Here is a 19,715-nt window from a genome sequence, read left to right on the forward strand (position 1 = left end):
GGTTGAATTTAACCATTTGTTTTGTCAATTTATAAGTGAAAACATTATTTTTAATTTTTTTTTTATGGAAGTGATTAACTTTATTAAAACTACAAAATAACATATTCAAAGTCTGATTTAATTAATCTTCATTTTTCATGTTTTTGAGGGACAGTACATCTTTAAGTAATCTTTAAGACTAAAGAACTCCATGCTTGACACAATTTTCTCGGACAAACTTGAGGCAAGGATCAAGTTTTGTAAGAAAACTTTAAATTGATCGAACTCTTTCACATGATACGCCATACGTTAATATTCAAGAAGTGAGGGAGGGGTAGGAGGGTTGCTATTCGAACTTTTTTGATATTAAATTTAGAGAGGGCGCTATCTATATTTATTCGCTGCCTGACTGATGATTTATTTTTGATGATTGCGTAGTAATGTGATGAGTGTAAACGAAAGCAGAGCCAAACCAGTGTATTTAAATCAAGATTTTAAGAATTACTTTACTTGTAAGTTAGATAATGCAATATTTTATAAGCTTTGTTATATCCGAAAAATGTCTAGAATCAGGATCAGGAAACATGTGTAATATTACAGCTGTAGAAAGATTCTCTCTGCCGCCGGTAGCTTGATGATGGATCGGATGGCCGGACGGAAAGAAAGAACCAGGCCAGCCAGCAGCCTAGCTCGGACCAATGCCCTGGTGACTGGTATGCGTGGTATTGTTTGTAGTGGTTACGCCTATTTTTTTCCCATCATATCTCCGGAGAACTGTAATAAATAGTAGGCCTAACTAGGTTGGCCCTCAACATGCAGGTCTAGCTATGATAGGATGAATTTGTAATATTGTGACCTGCCCAGACTTGTCCAATGTTTTTAACTTACCTACTCAATGTTTTGACACAATTATTTATACTACTAGCTCCTAGCTAGGGCTTAAATGATATTAATTATTGTAATTAAGACATAAGACACACAGGAGGTGATTGGCTACTTTTTCTTTCGTTTGTAAACATAAGTCTCTGAGATTTTACAGGATTCTTCGGAAAAACCAATATAATTATTTTAAAAAGTATGTGGCCTATTTTCTTAGAAATTAGGCCAATGTTTTTAAATCTTTTTGTATATCGCCCCCTATAAGTATAATGAAATATAGATTCATTGCGTTAAGTGGAGAGCGCACTCAGCTGAGTCGGGTGATTTTTTTCATAATGCTTGGCAAAGTTAAAACGTTTTAGATAAACTTTTTTTTTTCAATTTGAAATTAATAATATTAATAATGTCATCTTCCAACTGATTTTATTAAAGATATATTTATTATTGTCCCCCTAAAAATATATATTTTTTTAATGTTTTGTTGAATAGGCTTATGCCATTTTAATGTCGCGTAATACTGTAGTTATTCACTTTTACAAAAAAGAAAATGATTTACCTGAAAAAATGTAATTTAAAGCAAAAAATACTTATATTGTCTGTCACAGTGGTTTTTGGTTAAACCGTTTTGTTTGTCTTTTTATGAGTGAAATAAATTTCTTTTTGTTTTTTTTTTACAGAAGCGAAAAACTATTTAAAGTCTGATTTTATTAATAATGTTTTTGGGAGACAATACATCTTTAAATTATATTTAAAAAAACCTAAAATAAAGAGATACATACTGGATGACACTTGTGACATCACAGTTGTGACATCACAGTTGGATGACTCATTCTTATAAACAATTATCTAAAATAGGGGATTCCCCATTGTTTACATCATTATTCAATAATCAATTAGACTTTGGTACTATCCTTGTCACGTTTCACCTGTATTGTATTATTAATAAAAGTCCCTTATGAATATCAAGTTAATCTTTTATTATCTGAAAGTCATACAACTGGAAAACTACTGTATTAATGTATTGTATGTGTAGCATTGGATTGTTTCAATTTGTGTAATTTTGCAATCAAAACTAAAATATTCCTTTAAAATGGTTAAAAGAATTGATTTGCTATGTAACTTTTAATTAGTAGGCCTAACTAACCATGTGCAGGAACACTAGACTATTATTAGTATACTCATTTGTACATCCTATGGTGAAAAAAACCGTTGTTGTGGTCACCTTTACCCACAGTGCCCTTGCGTGACCTATCGTTGGTCTTTTGATGTCTGTTTGTCGACGCACCTGATTGTAAAACAACCAAGAATCAATTATTTAAGTTTTTTTTTTTTTTTACTTTATTGTATGCGTCAATTGTGAAATAAGCTCTGTGTTGTTCAGTGAGTCAAGATGTGTTGTAATTAAAGTATAGCAGCACGACATTAGCTTTGTTTGTAAGTTTAATATTGTAAAGCTCTGTCTACATATATCAAATTTTATATGACAAAAAAATGTGTTGTGCCCATATATGGACATGATGATGTCATATCACTACCATATTAAGGCATATTGCTACCATATTTAGGCACATCACACTTTTTTTGTAAAACTAGTTTGATAGTGTAGACAGAGCTTAAGATTATAATACAGTAGTTTTATTCTAATTGTGTGTAGGTTTTAAAATGATGCAATGGTCAAACATTGGCTTTGATTGAAATCTACTGTACTGTACAGTATAATTATACTAAAAGTCACTAACAAATTAATACAAATTAGAATAAATTTAATAACATTTTGTTCAAATCCAACAGTATCCATATATAGATATTATTATTATCTATCTGTTTTGATAAACTGATAATTTTCACTTTACTTTACTTATTTTTTATATTAAAAAAAGCACCACATTCTTTTCTAGAAATGGGACTTTTTTCTTCTTAGTTATTAAGCCATTTGTGCATAATTACTACTGTGCAGTATATTAGATGACAAATAATGACAAGGATAAGAGTTACCTATTGTGTAAACAAAAGAAAGTAATTTATGCAGGATCTTTGATACAAGTAAAAATCAAAACGTCAAATAACATTTGGCAAATAATACATAGTACATTTAGTATGTAACTTGAAACTGATATAATATCATTTAATTGTCAAGGTAGACATTTAATATGAATTATTCTAAATTGTAAATATCATTACCAATAACAAAAGAGTAACAGTGTGGATAACGTTCCATTTAGGAGACACAAGTCTATGCTGTTATTGACGAGTTAAATGATTGTCAAATTACTATTGAATGTTCAAACATTAAGTCGCGCTTAATTAATATTGTCTTGTATCATGATCTAACAGTTGCAATAAAGACGCCGACGTCCTCCACCAGTGTGAACACCTAATGGCAACAAATCTTGTGTAACCAACATCATCTCATCTGAACTCCAGTCACAGTTCATTGTACTTCTGTGTGTGTGTGTACAGTTTCCATAGCGACAGAATCAATGTTTGATAGGACAATGACTTGAACTTCATCTGACTGGTTTTTCACGTTTACATCTCTCAAGGACTGTAAGTACTGAAACCCCACTAATTAACATTAATTAATTCTTGGAATTTACTAGCCATAATGTCATATTAATGACAACAAAAGTTCATTATGTTTGTGCATTAATTGCTAAATCTGTACTTAGGTAAAGTTTATTATGGAAAGTGTTATGAACTTGTGATCACACTACCTATAACCTATTGATTAATAGTAGTTTAATATGATTACCATATCAATTTAATTGTGAAAATTGTGTATTTTGTAATTGCTGGAGTGATAGAATCACGTTTTCAAGATTTCCACAACAATGTGTACAGTAGTTGACGTACAATCTTATATCCTGTTTCTGTTGATCACATCCTTTAAAATTTAACTTTTTTCTTGTTTTTTCCTTGGGATTTTACCACAGGAAAAAGTTTATATTAAAAACATTGTCACTATTACCATTATTTTACTATAACAGGAAATAGTTTTATTTTTATGCAAATTAAAGGAATATTTCTAGTTTTTTTCTAGAGATTTTTTCTATAGGAATGTTTATAATAAAAGTTTATATTTAAGAAATTACAAAATAATTTATTTTGAAATGACATTTTCACTATTACTAATAGGAAATAGTTTTATTTTTATGCAAAATAATAAGGAATGTCCAATTCAATAAATTTAGTATTCCCGACACAGGAACAGGAAAGCAATTATTTAATACTCAAGTTTATGAATTGATCATTTTATACAGTGTTCTTCAAAAATCCTTTTTTTTTTAATGTACTTTACTGTAGGTGAAGGTACTGTAGAATTACTAGTGAATCAGATTATTTTTTTCTTTTAGGTATAGAGTGTCTATAGTATAATGAGACAGGACTTAGCCTAAACTGTAATTGTTGACACAAAATTGGGGAAACTCCCTTGTTACATTACCTGTTGTGTACTGTATATACACAAATTGCTAATATTAAAGGCATGCTTAAGTATTACTTATTAGAAGATTGATTTTAAATTGCGTCACAGACAATAGTCGGCTTATCACACGATTTCATTGTTCAATGTTTACTTTCTGACTATCCTATCGTTATAACAATTTTGTGATTTGAACTTCTACCATACTAAATGCTGTTTATTTTGATTACTTACTTTCTGTTATCGGTTGCCATACCAATAATTGAAACATTGCATGACAATGAAACATGAATATTGTAATAAAATCAATTATTCATGTTTTAAAATTGAAAAATGGATTAACAAAAATTAATTTCCTGTTCTTTACGGCACATTAAAATTATTTTTTAACCGGCTAAGTACAAAAAAATCCGTCCAGAAAAAGCGTCATATCTGAAGATGAGAGGCGTAACTGATAACAATTGACACTATTCTGTCTCTTTGGATTTTGTTTGTTAATTTTTACATTGTTTGATTATTTGGTAATTACATTTTCTACTTCCTGCTATTACTGTAAATTTGTTTGAATGGTTATAAATGTTATGCACTGTGGGTTTTTTTATTGGAAAATATTAAAGTGATATTAGTTTCAAGGTCGAATGACCGGAAACAGGACATACATACAATGAAGTCGCAACTATATCTGACATTCAGGATCAAGAGCATATTAGCAGGATCTTTCCAGTTGCATTGTTCACATATTTGCATGGTCCTCTTAGTCTGTATACTGTATGTCACGTTTGTATGTTGTTATGTCATCAAATACGCAGAAACAAAGTACATACCAGGGACTATATGTTTTATTACACGTTTTACTTCTTAACTATGAGGCAATGTAACACAGGGACGTTTGACGCAACGTATCACAGGGACGTATTGACGCAACATATCATAGGCACATATTGACGCAAAGTTCTCTATTGCATAATCACAAGTGGGAACCGAAAATGCAATACTGATCATGCAAACATCGCAGGTTTGATTTTACGCTGGTGGAGGCAAACACAATCATTTGAAGGGCATTTTCTTACGTTGCGTTATGTTGCGTCGCTAGTAGGAACCAAGCTTTAGGTTTCTGTATAATTATACTATAAAGTATTTTTAAATATTTAAAATTCATCAGTACGTTCAATCAAGCAAGAAAAGATATACAACGTAGATCCTACATGACGATATTTAGTTTATTTAATAATACTTAACTGTTAAATTATTAGTACCTGAATGAACAGTAACAATAACATTAAGTTTTTGTAAAACTATGCCTTTTGAAGTAAGGCATTTACCTTTAATTATTTTTAGAACTTATTGGATCATTTGTCAAAGTAATTAAAGTAACAATAGTAGTGAATGATGAAAGCAGCAGGAAGTTGTCACCATTTTTGTAAGGAACAACCTACGTAATTTACAATATTGTTCCATTGCTTGGGTAAACAGCAGTCACGTATATTATTAGAATCATATATACATATTCAAAATTTCAGTGGCATTTTCCAAGTAGATTTTTCCTTATGAGATAAAATTACAAGAATAACCAGATGTATCCATTCCTATTGTACATCTGTTTATACAATACTGCCAGTGACGTAACGGCATAGTCTAAATTTCAGTGGCATTTTCCAAGTAGATTCTTCCTTAAAGAGTAAAATTTACAAGAATAACCAGATGAATCCATTCTTGTCATTGCTTTTCTTTCACAGTACTGCCAGTGTTGTAACGTCTTTGAGTGCTCACTGGCTTAACCCAGGGACCCATGGCTTAACCCAGGGACCCATGGCTTAACCCAGGGACCCATGGCTTAACCCAGGGACCCATGGCTTAACCCAGGGACCCATGGCTTACAGTGGGGCCTGAACAGACCTAAGAGCAAAAAACATTAGGCATTAAAATATTTCGAGAAATGTTAAAAACACCTGAAGCCTCCAGCTTTGAAGGACCACTTACAGTAGGGTTCCTAAACCAGCGTTACGCCATTGAGTACTACTTCAATTGTATTATATTTGTCTTACTTATCGGAAGATTTGATTTGTAGCCACCTGTATAAAATTAGATAATTAATGCTAATTTTATAGCTGTATGGTTTGAATTATAGGGAATTATAGGAACTCATACGATCCACAATTGTCAAATTGCACAACCAAGTTACATACTGTACTTACAGTATAAAAGAAATTCTGTTTCTGAGACAGCTGACTTACATAATTTTTAGAACACAAAAATCTATAAAAACTGTAACTATGTACAATATATGTATGGTTACCTTGGTAACAATGTCTGTTTAGATCACGTGATGATGGTGCAATCTTATTAACATATGTCACATGATGAAAATTAATTCATCTTCAATTGTGTAAAATGATGTTGCAGAATTTTAGTATGAAATCTGCATACTTATTGCGATTAGTTTGAACTCTTACTTACTAATTAATTTATATGCATTATCATGCAATATATTAATTGTTTACCTTTTTAATTGTACTGAAGAATTCCAAGTCACATTACTATCACATGTCACAGGAAATCTAAATTTAACTATTGATTAAAAAAACATTATTTCTTAGAAATAGTTAATGACGACCAGTAAATTTATCTAAAAATAATTATTCAGATACTACTGTATGTACAATTAAAAATCTACTGTGCAACAAAATAACTATTAAGAATAATAAAAAATCATAATAAATAGGTAATCATTATTACATATTATTAGGGGATTTATTTCTTTGTTGATATTTGTGTAGGTTGTGTGGCCTCTGATAATCCTACTAGTAACCTTGATGTCACAGTGTTAGTCAATATTTGTCTGAGAGGTTTTTCTGCATAATTTACAGATTAAGTAGTTTAATGCGAGTTGGTTACTGGTAAAATAATTGTCTTTTTTATCTGTCGTTAATTAGTATTTGACAGTATGATGTACCAAAAAAGAGAACAATATTATTAAAATAATTGTATATTTTTTATCTGTCGTTTTTCTTATTAGTATTTGTCATTATGATATGTAAATAAAATAAAAAGAAAACAATATTATTAATATTAAGTATTAATTAAATATTGATTGGCTGGGATTTCACAATTTGTTATTTACAGGAAGAGAAACAAAGAAAAAATGTCAAATAATTAAGGTATTGTTTCCGAGAATTCATTCATAGGTGTTGCCAAGGCTTTGTGTGGTTTAAATGTCTCCTTGGTAGAAATAGCAGGAAAACATCCTGGTGTAAGCTACTGTAGACTCTCTATCTATAGTCTGACGACCTCTAACAATAAAATGTATGGATGACTAATCAGACTAGAACAACAATGCGTTGCTCAGTCTAGTTAAATACAGCACTCTGTCGCAGTCCTGTTTACTTTGTGTTAGCTATCTATCGTACGAAGACTTGACAAGCCCTATTTTTTAACATTGTGAATTCAAACACCGATACATATTCTTTATAGTGATTTATCTTTTTGCTTCTTTATCGTTGGTAAGTAATTTATTGTTTTTTTCCAGACAATGAAATAAATTACTTTTATTTTTTTGATAGTTGGTAACAAAAGCTATGGTTTTTTTTTTTCACTTCGGCATGTTGCTGCGTTTATTTTTGTTAGATGGCAATTGATCAACCAGGTGTTATAATGTGACAAAATAAAATTGTCAACCAGTTGCAGAAAAATCAATTTCATGTTAAACTGGTATGAATATTAATGATTGATACAGTATCACTATTTGACCTATAGTAGTGACAATCTCATGTCGCAATTTGAATGGTATTAATTACATAGGATCAGATTAAACTTGATTATGGTAAATTACGTTTGAACTTTATTAATTAGTATACTCTACTGTAAAATACAAACATTAAGTTTTATAATATTGTGTTCAAGTTCAATAGTACTTCTATTATAATTATCTGTAAAAGACATTTCTTTCATCTTATTTTTATAATACCGGTATCTAAGTCTTCGTGATCTCGCGTTTTAATTTCCTAGTAATAAAATCATCCTTTTTTTCAAATAAAAGAACGTAAGAATGTAACAAACATCCCAAGTCACAGCTTGTCGACAACAATACAAAACACTAAAATAAGAAGGTAAAAATAGTAAAACACATAAAATTCAGATTGCTATAAAAAAAATTACAATTTTAGGGAACAATTTTTCCATGTCGGTTTAAAGCGGGGATTCTCTATATACCAATGCTGTTGCGCTTAGTATTTTATTAATTTTTTTCATTTATTGTGGCCACAATTGTTGATATAACCCTTGGTCTACTATATAATTCACCATTGGACTTTCAGTGATACATTTTGTATCAACCCCATAAAGCAGACTCTCGCTACATTAATTTCAGAATTGCGTAATATTGTAACATAAACAGAAAGCTATTAGTTTTTTAATTTTATGCATTTGAATTTTTAGTAGCTAACTGCAAAATTAAATATTAAAATCATGTTGGGGTCTGTATATAGAGCAGTGTCTTTTTTCGTGCCTAGCTTACCTGGATAAACCGACAAAAGCCCTTTCTCCTCAAAGAACGAGATATAACTCGAAACAAATTTTCATTGAACATATCTCTCTACAAATGGTATACTGTAGTCCATGATCTATGCCCTCAGGTGGGAACCGTCCCACAAACCATTTCTTTGCGAGACATAAGGGAGTATCTTTCAGAAACTGTTTGTTCTACCATAGAGATATTATAATATCTCTATGGTTCTATACGACAGTAGATAAGTGGTCTAGTCAGCTTTAGATTTTATCAGCACAGGTTGTGTAGACATAAACCTTGTTTTGTTTATTGAGCCTGGTGTTGGCGAGAATTTAGTATTTAATTTGTGTTTAAATGAAGACAAATTGGCTAGCCTGTAGCATGTTTTTTTTAACAGCACAACACTTATTCCATATTGAGATGTCTTTTCATGGATGGCCAAATTATATCAATGGATTATACAATACAAATAAATATATTAATGTTTTGAACTGATGAAGGGTTAGTGTTGCCCGAAAGCTCTGCTAATTTTTCTGGCCGTTTTACTTACATAATTATTTATATAACTCATCACTGCTCTGGTATTTTTGTTGGATATTATCAGCCCATTGTCAATGTCATCATTGCCCTATTGTTGTAATTGAGTGCTGGTCCATTGTTATGTCATGTTTACTACTTGGTACTTCCTATAATTTTTTATAGGCCCACCATCCTTTATGTTCTTATTGTTTTATAAGTCTGACTCAATTTGTTGTTGTTTGTTGTGATATTTATAGTGCTGTGCTATTAAATAATAGAAATAAAGCTTTTTTTGTTGACAATTTAAAATTGAATTTGTGTCCACTATAGTATGTACAGGTATGTTATTTGAAAATGACTTTTTTCTTGTTGTTTTTAGCGTTTTAGGTATTTCAATTGTGAAGGAACACCATGTGTTTGTCTTGTCATCATCTTGATTTTCTGTATTGCATTTTAGTACAGTACTTATTTTAGAAAATTTATATTTTCTTTATTATACAGTATGTATCCCTTTTAAATTAAAATCATTTTGGAACCGTATGGTATTAGTATGTGTCTGTTTGATATTGATACAGAGGTTCCCAATTGTTTTAATGATTGTGTTTACCAAATTTGTTAGCACATGGAACATGCGCTGCTGTCACCAGAAAGCCTGGTACTACATCTCAAATCTAGTTGGCCAAATACTGAATGGCGCCAGATAACAATTTACATTTGTGTGTGAAGTACTGTAGCATGATTTGCATTGGTAAATGCACAGTCTCAACGGTGTGTGATCTGCAATTTGCTGGCTTTACTCAGGCCCCCGAAGCCCTATCCCCAAAAAATCCAGACGGCCACACTAAAAACATTACAGGATTATTAATGATTAATTACCGAGTTATCCAGAGACACTCCCCAGAACCTCAAGTTTAATAAGTGTACATAGTGTGATACATTTTTAGGTAAGAGTAAATAGCTGGATTCCATAGTACAGGTATTTGCATTCTGGTCAAAATAGATTTATTCAACAAATAAAAAATAATACCAACACCTGTTTTTGTTATTTTTAACAACAATAATACACAATGCATGGGTTGTGTAAGCAATACATTTTATTTCATCACTTTTTGATGACTAATATAAATAAACATTATTAACAATGTCTATATCATCATTATTATTTACCTACCTTCTCGAAATTGATCAAAACCCAATCAAATGAAACGTATGTTATACTTAATTATATATATATTTTTTTTTTATTCATATGACTAACAAAATAGATTATGTATTAAAACGATGTTTATACCAGCCCTATTTCATAATCATAGTCTTCTTCACAGTTCAAATAAAGTTTACAATTAACTTTTACAAGGGCGGTGATTAAAAAATTTTGAATTTTATTTTAATGTTGTCATATTATGACTAATATAAATCGATAATGTATTATAATGTGTGGGATATCTTATTGTGATTATTATCACAAGAGTTCATAGAAAGTTTATTGTTAATATGTGGAGCTGTGACCAGTTTATTATCAAGTAGTTGATATGATACTACTTACTATAGTGTGTGGGCGGAACTATTTTTATCTGCCGGGTATTTCTCATCGTTTGCTAAAGAGTCAATTAGCTATTTTCTAAACAACTGTTAAGACTTCTGCTTTTGTTGTTTTTGAACTTCAAACTTGTTTGTACTTTCATAATTGTTTTGTTTCAATTATATTATTATTTAATTACTTTTTTTTTCTCTTTTAAAATTTCTTTCTTATCTTTGTGCAGAGAAATAAGGATAAATAAAATTTTTTTAATAGTTTAATATTAATTAACAATAAAAAATAATTAACATAAAATACAGTAAATTTTTTCTGTTGGTAGTGAAAGATACAATAGTGTCTATAGTATTCATTTTTTTAGAGTAAAATTAAAATAAATTATTATTATTATTATTATAAATAATCAATTTAACCAGACTTATTCAATAATACTATTTATAATGTTATTATAGTCTATTAAAAGTAATGCATGAAGTGCTTTTCACTATACTGGTATTTAAGTGGGCTAGGACATGCTGGTATGTTTTAGATTCATTCATAATTGTTATTGTCTAGCAAAGGTATTTCTTACTATGGTATGCACATCTTACAGTAAATAGGTTATAGTCGACATGAGTGGTATGACTAACTTACCGGTAGGCCTGCTGTGTACCTACTGTATACAATCTGTACTAGTGAAAATGGTGAATGACTCTCATATTAGGATAAGGCCCTGTTCGCACAGCGTATAATGCTGACAATTTTTATGTCCATAATACTGTAGTTTTACACTGTCGACTGTACCGTTTTAGTGTCAACAATTTACACACTGTATTCAGAGTATGTATGCTGTTATGTTCTAATAAATAATTTAAAATATTAATATAGTACTTGTTTCTCATTCAGACCTAATCTAAGGACATATGTACAGTACTTGCAATTTTCATCTACTACTGTGAACAAAGCTTTAAAAAAAGACTATTTGCCAAACAGCACTAATTTTATTTAAAATTACGTATATTATTATTCCTTCTTTTTTTTTCTAATATTATATTATATTTTAGTCTTAGTTGGTTCATAGACTATACGCTAGTTTGCAATTCATATATTAAATAATTAACAAGTTTAAGATTGAGCAATGTTTGGTTTTGTTAATTAGTAGCCTTCTTGCAGATTCCCATCCAATGACCTCCAAACCAAAGATGCGATGACATCATCAACGTGCTGTTTCATTGGATAGGAATTCAACAAAAACAACACAGACCTTGCTTGCGTGCAACTCATTACATTAACTTATCAGTGGTTGTAACAATAGGACAATGACCATCCCAATGTAAACAAGCTTTATAAATATATGACATGGATTTTTTTTATGGCATCGTCTGAAAGTGAACGAGCCACGTCTTCTAGTTCAATTATTGATTTTTAAGTTGTCATGGCGACGCAGGGATTAGGATTCAGCCAGGTGGCGAGGACATGCATTGTATGTTAATGAGCATTTTTTTTAGCTGCCTCATTATCGCTGATGAGTAATCTGAGAAACCTGAATTGCTAGAGTATTTTTTTTTAATTCGGGGAGACAAGAAGATTATGTTTACTATTTTCATCAAGTAACTCTACAATATTGAATTACATTATGGTCTTGTGATATTAAATATGCCATGAATAATTTTTCACAAAATGTATTACTTTATACTGTATTCATTAAGTAAAAAATAACTTACCTTAACCTTTTATGAGTGTTAATATCAATATATTGATTTTACCCCGAAAATCAATAGGTGATGGTCTGTTATTATACTTATTTATATATTTAAACAAAATTAAATTGTGGATAAACAAACAATAAAATGCATGTAATTTATATGGAATTTGCTAATCCCAATGATAATGTTTACTGTATAACATATTAGTTTTACAATAATTTTATAAATAAATTTATTATTTCATACAAAAAGATAATTAGTTTCGCAGTTTTGGTCTACTAATAGCATTTCTGATGTGAGAATATCGTCACTTAGATGGCTTGATGGACAGATTGTAAACTCTCTAAGAACAAAGAGTTTTCAGTGCATACTGGCTTTATGCTTTTTGTTTTTTACATATAATATTCATTTTCATCATATTTTGTATTTTTCAGAAATATAAATCTAAAAGTTATAAGGTGGAGTGACAATAACGCATAATGGCAGCTTGGGCTGGTGTAGGTAATGATGGTGATGCTGTTACACCAATTGGAGAGCAGTATCCTTGTATTTCTGCTGGAGGGAATGATTTAACTGTTCCTGATCTAACACCTTCACCGTCCATCAGTCCACAAACTAGTACCGACATAGAACTCGAAGAAACTGACCTAACACTCACTAAGAAAAGAGTCAGAGCGATGACACCACCGGCACCTCACACATCCCCTCCGACACCGATAGATGTACCTTACACGCTGAAGAAAGGAAAAAGTGTTCCTCTCGTGAAACGAGAGACGGCCAAAATCGTAGACTATTTTTTAAAGCGACGGAGTGTGAGCTTATCAAGCGCCGATCTCTCAGAGGATTACAGAAGGGTTAGAAAACGAAATAAAAGGAAAGAAAAAAGAAACAACACCATTTCTGTTACGTCAAACATCAGTAGTGATTCAAACGTGTTTTTACCGCGGGAAAGCGATAGCTTTAGTAGAGAGGTAAAGAAAAAAGATTATGACATTGACAATTTGAATGCAGCACATGAACCGATGGATTTAAACAGAGCAAAATCAAACTCTGCTCCGTCTACCCTTCGGTTCAAAGCAAAACCGTGTGAACAAGACTTTGAGAAAATTCAAAGAATGAAAGATGAAGGATTGTTAGAGCCTTCTGACGATACACAAATACAAGAAAGTAAAGGAAAACATAAAATAAAACGACGCAAAACATTATTGAATCGTGCTAGAAGTTTTATTGGTTCTCCGACATTTAGGGAACGCAAAGAAATAGTGGACACTAAGGAGAAGGAAAACCGCTCAAAAGTTCATCATGAAATGAAAAAAACTGGTTTCGGGAAAAGACTTCGAAAAATGTTTGGTATTAAAAAACATAAACATGGATCTGTAGAATCTGTTGAGTCCCCGGTTACAAATGGGTTTAACTCTACTAGCTCTTTAGATAGCTATGACAACATTCCCAGAACTACATCACCAATCACTCCGTCCCGTGATGAACGTAGAAAAATAAAATTTCCAAGTTTTCTACGTAAGAAACCACGAAAGGAATCGCCACAAAATGATGAGAGAACCCCTCATTGGCCATCATCAACTGGGAATGCGACAACGTTTTTCAGCACGAACGACTTTCAATACCGTTGTTCTCAACATTCGGAAGTCGTCCGATCTTCTTCGCAACCAAATCATATTCAGTCATCAACGTCCATGCAAGTTGCACCACAGAGGTCAATATCGCGTCCAACATCACTTGGTCTAAACATGTCGTCTTTGTCAGACCCAACCCGAGGTTTTAATGGTAAATTTTTATTGTTTATGTTTATTATTAATATATTTTTCCTGTTTTGCTTTTGAATGTTCTTTGGCATTTGGCACATTTCCAGATACTGTGCTTTATTGAGGAAACGGTAACATTTATTTTGTTTTCCTCAAGAAAATCACTAATTACCAAATACCATTTACCAACCACCATTTACCAACTAACATTTACCAACTAACATTTACCAACTACTTTTTTTTCTTTATGAAGAAGTGCTTCACATCAACAGTCCACTGAGACCTGGCATTGAACTACGTGGTAGTGGTCAACAACGTGACAGTGGACAACAGCTTGCCCGACAGGCCCCACTGGCCAGCATTGATGACGACGACTTAGAGGTTGATGGTCTTAGTGGTGATGATGAAAGTAAAGGTTTGTCAATATATTCTATTTTTACGGTATTTTTTCTGTTAATGACAGTATTAAACTAGACAATTTAGATTGTAGTATTTGTCTAAGGGGTTGTTAATAAGATAAAAATACCATTGGTTTAAAGGCCGCCTTATAATTATTGTTTCTTACACACCATTTTAGACAACAAGGCATTCACAGACAGTGGCTCTGTAGACATTTCAACTGCTAGTGCAGCCTCTGGTGAAGAAGATGACGATACCAGATATCGTGAAGTAGCAGAAAGACTAGCAGAGATTGGAGACAGTATCGTCGGTGCTGTTGGAGGGCGCAGTGGTGGTGCTTCCTCGCTGCCGGGAACATGTACAGGTACTGTATAGTAATTGTATAAATGATGTAGAGATTATGTACTGTAATTGAATATGATTTTACTGATTATTACTTATGTAATTATGATTAATGATTAAATAAAAAAGATGTTGTTTTTAATCATCAACAAAAATATAGCTTTTTCTAAGCAAAACATAGTTGGCGTCATTTTTTTTCTGAACTAATAAATGATGTTAATCCCTGGCGAGCAGAAAAAATTATTATTTCTTTTCTACTTGTTTTTTTCTAGATGGTGCTTTGGTTGATCCAGTTGTTTTACAAGATATCTCAAACCATGTAAATATGCATTTTAATCAGCAGTTTTTAAGTGTTTATTTTGGTTTAATAGAATTTTAATGTCACAATACAGTACAGCCCCTATAGGATACATTTTTTAATCTCTCCAAAGTACATTCCTAATATGGGGTTTGCCATAGAGTTAAAACATGTATTTCCACATGTTTTCACAGGAGAGTGTCCCCATAATAGGGTTGTACTGTACTGTATATTAACTATTTCGACTAAAGTAAAATTCGGAACAATTTACAATTTAGAGGGTGGTCGGAGAGAATATATTATATGTTAACCTGAGCCATATAGCTATTAAGTTTATCGAGGAGAAAAAAAAATGTGTTTTGTTACCATCATATTCTGTTTATATTTTTTAAGGCAACAAATAATTCAAGGTTTTCTGAAGACACAGTAATACGGGTTGTTCTTGACACCACCTACCATGCCTTCTCCACCACCGTGGAGACCCTTATTGGCGATGATCAAGGCTGGAACCAGGTGGCGTTGGTGCTAAGATTCACAAAAGTTGCTATGCAGGCAGCAAGGACGATCGGTGTACATGCTACGCAGATCAAGAACAATAGTATAGAATACATTTCAGATCACTTTGCTGAATGGGTTGGAAGCCAAGGTGGATGGGTAAGGAGTTTACTATATATGGTATATTATTCATGCACCCCCTTCCCTCACTCCTTATATTTCACTTGAAAAAATAACACAAACTTTAACCCCCAGCATTAAACTCAATGCTGAATCTGCCCCTCCATCATAAATGCCCTTTAAGATTGTTACCAGAAACAAAATGTACCCCAGCACCAAGATGTAGATCATTGTTGTCAATGGAATTAACTGTACCCAAGGACCAAAATATACCAGCCGATTCTCGGTACTGTATCTATTTCCAAAGTATCTTTGGCATATTGGTAATACAACATCACATGTGTTTCACATGTATTGTAGTAGTAACCTAACCCTTAACCTAAACTTACATGATACATGTACCACATGTGATATAAATGAGATGCTGTATTACCAAATATTACTATGATACCTCGGAAATAGATAGTATGTGGAGATACAGCACTGAGAATTGGGTGAATATACTGTGACATGATACAGGCACCACATGTGATATGTGTGAGATACTGTATTAATACCAAATATTCCTATACCTTGGAATAGATACAGTAGTATAAGGAGATACAGCACTGAGAATTGGGTGAATATACTGTGACATGATACAGGCAGCACATGTGATATGTGTGAGATACTGTATTAATACCAAAAATTCCTATACCTTGGAATAGATACAGTAGTATAAGGAGATACAGCACTGAGAATTAGGGGAATATACTGTGTCAAAATCTATTGTTGATATTGTCTACAAAGAATATGACATTCCAGACAATAGAATGTTTTTATGCAAAAAGAACAATAGACAGATAACAAAAGGAATTATTTTGAAGAGTTGACAAGCTTTTGTTCTGCTGTAATTACTGTATTAAGACAATCACAATATGACAGCTTGTGAAAAAATAGGTTTTATTTTTAAATCCATGTCATAAATTTTACAACCGTATCAGACAAATTAGTATGGTTCAAGGTCCTATTAAGTAGGTAGGAGTATAATTACAACATTATCTTTTCATAATTTTTTTTTTCCTAAAAAATTTGATTGACACATTGTGTTTTTTTAAAAACAATAATGTGCGTGTCTGTTATGATAATTTAAAATTGGAAAGTTATTAAAGACTTGTACTAAGACTTGGTTTATGTAGAGCATCTTATGTATATGTTTGTCTTGTGAATGGAATTGCCACCTTTAAGAGGGAATTTGGTTATGGTTTAATATCCTTGGCAATTTGCCTAATGCCTAAATATGTAAAAAAAAAAACAAATTTAATGTTTATTTTCTTACAGGAATCCATTATTATTGATGATAGTGATGGGCAGGAATCTGAAATTGACTGATGATACAATCTGTGCTGCTGGGATGGTGCAAAAGACTACTGACTGTGCTCTATAAAAGACGAGCGGCTGCATTTTTTATGAGACATCGTCATGTGATGGTCGTGTGCATAATTTAGTAGTAATTTAAGATAATTTTTAAAAACAACCATACCATACCATAAATGATTGATGAAATGCTGCTTTCACGTGGTCTTTTACTTTATAAATATTGGATAAATCTCTTTTATAAATAATGTAGAAACTTACAAAGTTTTGTAAAAAAATGCGGTTTACAGCCATTAGTAATTTCCCTTCATTATAGGCTTGCTTAATCTGAAATAAATAAAGCATCTTAAGGGGTCTTTCACAATTGTTCCGGCATGGTTCCAGTCCGTTGTATCGAACGTCAATGTTTTGTTTTCACGAAGCTTCATGCGGCTATGCAGCAATCGATATGTGCATAGCTGCCTGAAAACATTAACTTTGATTTCCTGATGCTGGACCAGAACTGTTCCGGAAAGACCCTTAAGGGGTGTGTGGTGGTGCAGTCTCCCCACAGCCTAATAAGCTCCACCCAAGTTTTATGTACTTAAATTTACATGTGACTTAAGCCAGTGCCAAGTTTTCCTAGAAATAATTTCCTAATTACATTTCTTTTTTAAAGTTTTTGATTACCTTGATCATATTCCCTTTGATGCTTGTTAGGACAAAAATGTTTTTAAAAAGATCTTTTAACGAAACATTCCAATATTAGTGGCATGAAGTATAACAAAAATTATTTTATGGTATTGTTGACAACTTATAATTTATGAAGACAAAATAAGAAATACAATTTCATTTGTTGGATTTGGTAATATTTTCTAACCTTTCCAACTTCGTCCTTCATTTGGTGCAAAGACTGTTCCAGTTTTGGAACATTTAGTGATTTGTAAATGTAAATATATTTAATGTTTGTTTGATATCTTTTATATAATATTTTACTTTTGCAATAATTTTATAGAAGATATTGATTTTATGTTACAATGATTCCTAAAGAAGTTTTAAATTTGAATTGTAACAAATATTGTTAGATGATATTTTTTTAGATTACTAAATTTGTAATCACACTTAATCAAAATTATAAATTGAGTTGTACTACCTTGATTGCGTGAATATGTTAAAATGACAAACTTGAAATTGAATGTTTTTGAATTTAACAAAGAAGTGTATAAAAGATGTTTTAAAATTTTAAATGAAATACATTATTCCACGAAACGTGTCTTTGGTTTCATTCTTCCGTGTATGATTTTATGAATTTATATTTGAGGACGATTTGTACAGAATTCAAGGATTATAGTATTAAGAAATATATTTTTACTGAAAAATTGAGTATTCAAATTATACTGTAATTTTTCCAACAGAAAAGGCCATGTGGCATTTATAACATGCATGGGCTTTATTTTACTTAAAATGGAGAAATTTTTCATTTTGATTTCAATGTCAAACAATTTCATTTCAGAATCTGAATAAGCATGTTATTTGGACATACATTACTAAGAAACAATCGAATATAAAATTTGTACCCATGAAAACAGGTTTTTTATTTAGTACAAGTAACAAGAAAAAGAGTTATTTTTAAAATCAAATTTGGACATAGACTTTTTGAAGTGAATATTTTGATGAATGTCTTTCTAAAACTGTTAAAAATTTAGAAAATTGTATCCATGATCAAAGTGTATTATTTTAATTATTGGATGCATTTACCCCCACCCACCAAAAAAAAAAGAGTATAATTCTGTTCCCCACTTGAAAGGGAATAGCGCCCTCTATTTTAATTTCAATTTATTTTAGCAGTTTTATTCCTGATTATAGCAACTACAGCTGTATTGCTACAAATACATATTTTTTCATACTCGTTTCATTTTATAATTTGATATCTTATATGCTATACCTACAACATGATTCCAACCCAATAGTAATGAATTAGCCGAGAGAAAGAAAAAGATAACCAACAGATTACTTTACATCATTTACTTTTTTTAAGTGCATGCAAGAAGAGAATGAAATAGCCTACATCATTTTGTGACATATTTTTGTAACTGAATTGATTTGATAAGAATGTAGGTGTAAGAATTTGTATACTACTGTATTAATATTTAAAAAAATTAAGAAGTTTAATAAAGTTGACAAAATATATTCTGTACCGATTGTGAACATTGTTAATACAAGTGTTGTTGATAATAATAACAATTACACATCCACTGAAAAGTGCTCATAAAGTAAAGTTATAGAAACAGTATATTCATCCATGGATACCGCCATGATTCATCTATCCATGATTTTTGGATGGTGTCATGAAAAAAAATCATGACAAATATAGTACTGTAATTACAAAACACACAAATGCTGCTACTACTTTGGGCATTTACTGATTGATATTTTTAT

At 31.3% G+C, this 19,715-nt stretch overlaps 1 protein-coding gene across 3 annotated transcripts; it reads left to right on the forward strand.

Annotated features, from left to right (window-relative positions):
* The first annotated feature begins 414 nt into the window (after window positions 1-414).
* Window positions 415-19,478, forward strand: LOC140040183 (uncharacterized). 3 transcript variants are annotated; one of them, XM_072085927.1, is made up of 8 exons: window positions 415-491; window positions 3,193-3,405; window positions 12,959-14,309; window positions 14,541-14,702; window positions 14,865-15,050; window positions 15,301-15,347; window positions 15,720-15,980; window positions 17,262-19,478. In XM_072085927.1, the coding sequence occupies exons 3-8, from the start codon at window positions 13,004-13,006 to the stop codon at window positions 17,310-17,312; spliced, it is 2,013 nt and encodes a 670-aa protein (XP_071942028.1). In that variant the 5' UTR covers window positions 415-491; window positions 3,193-3,405; window positions 12,959-13,003; the 3' UTR covers window positions 17,313-19,478. The 3 variants fall into 3 exon arrangements, with proteins under 3 accessions (XP_071942028.1, XP_071942029.1, XP_071942030.1); XM_072085928.1 differs by lacking the exon at window positions 415-491 and adding an exon at window positions 2,274-2,292; XM_072085929.1 differs by lacking the exons at window positions 415-491; window positions 3,193-3,405 and adding an exon at window positions 7,637-7,779.
* Window positions 19,479-19,715: the final 237 nt, after the last annotated feature.

This window comes from Antedon mediterranea, chromosome 2, assembly GCF_964355755.1.
Source record: "Antedon mediterranea chromosome 2, ecAntMedi1.1, whole genome shotgun sequence".
In the NCBI taxonomy this organism is placed as follows: domain Eukaryota; kingdom Metazoa; phylum Echinodermata; class Crinoidea; order Comatulida; family Antedonidae; genus Antedon; species Antedon mediterranea.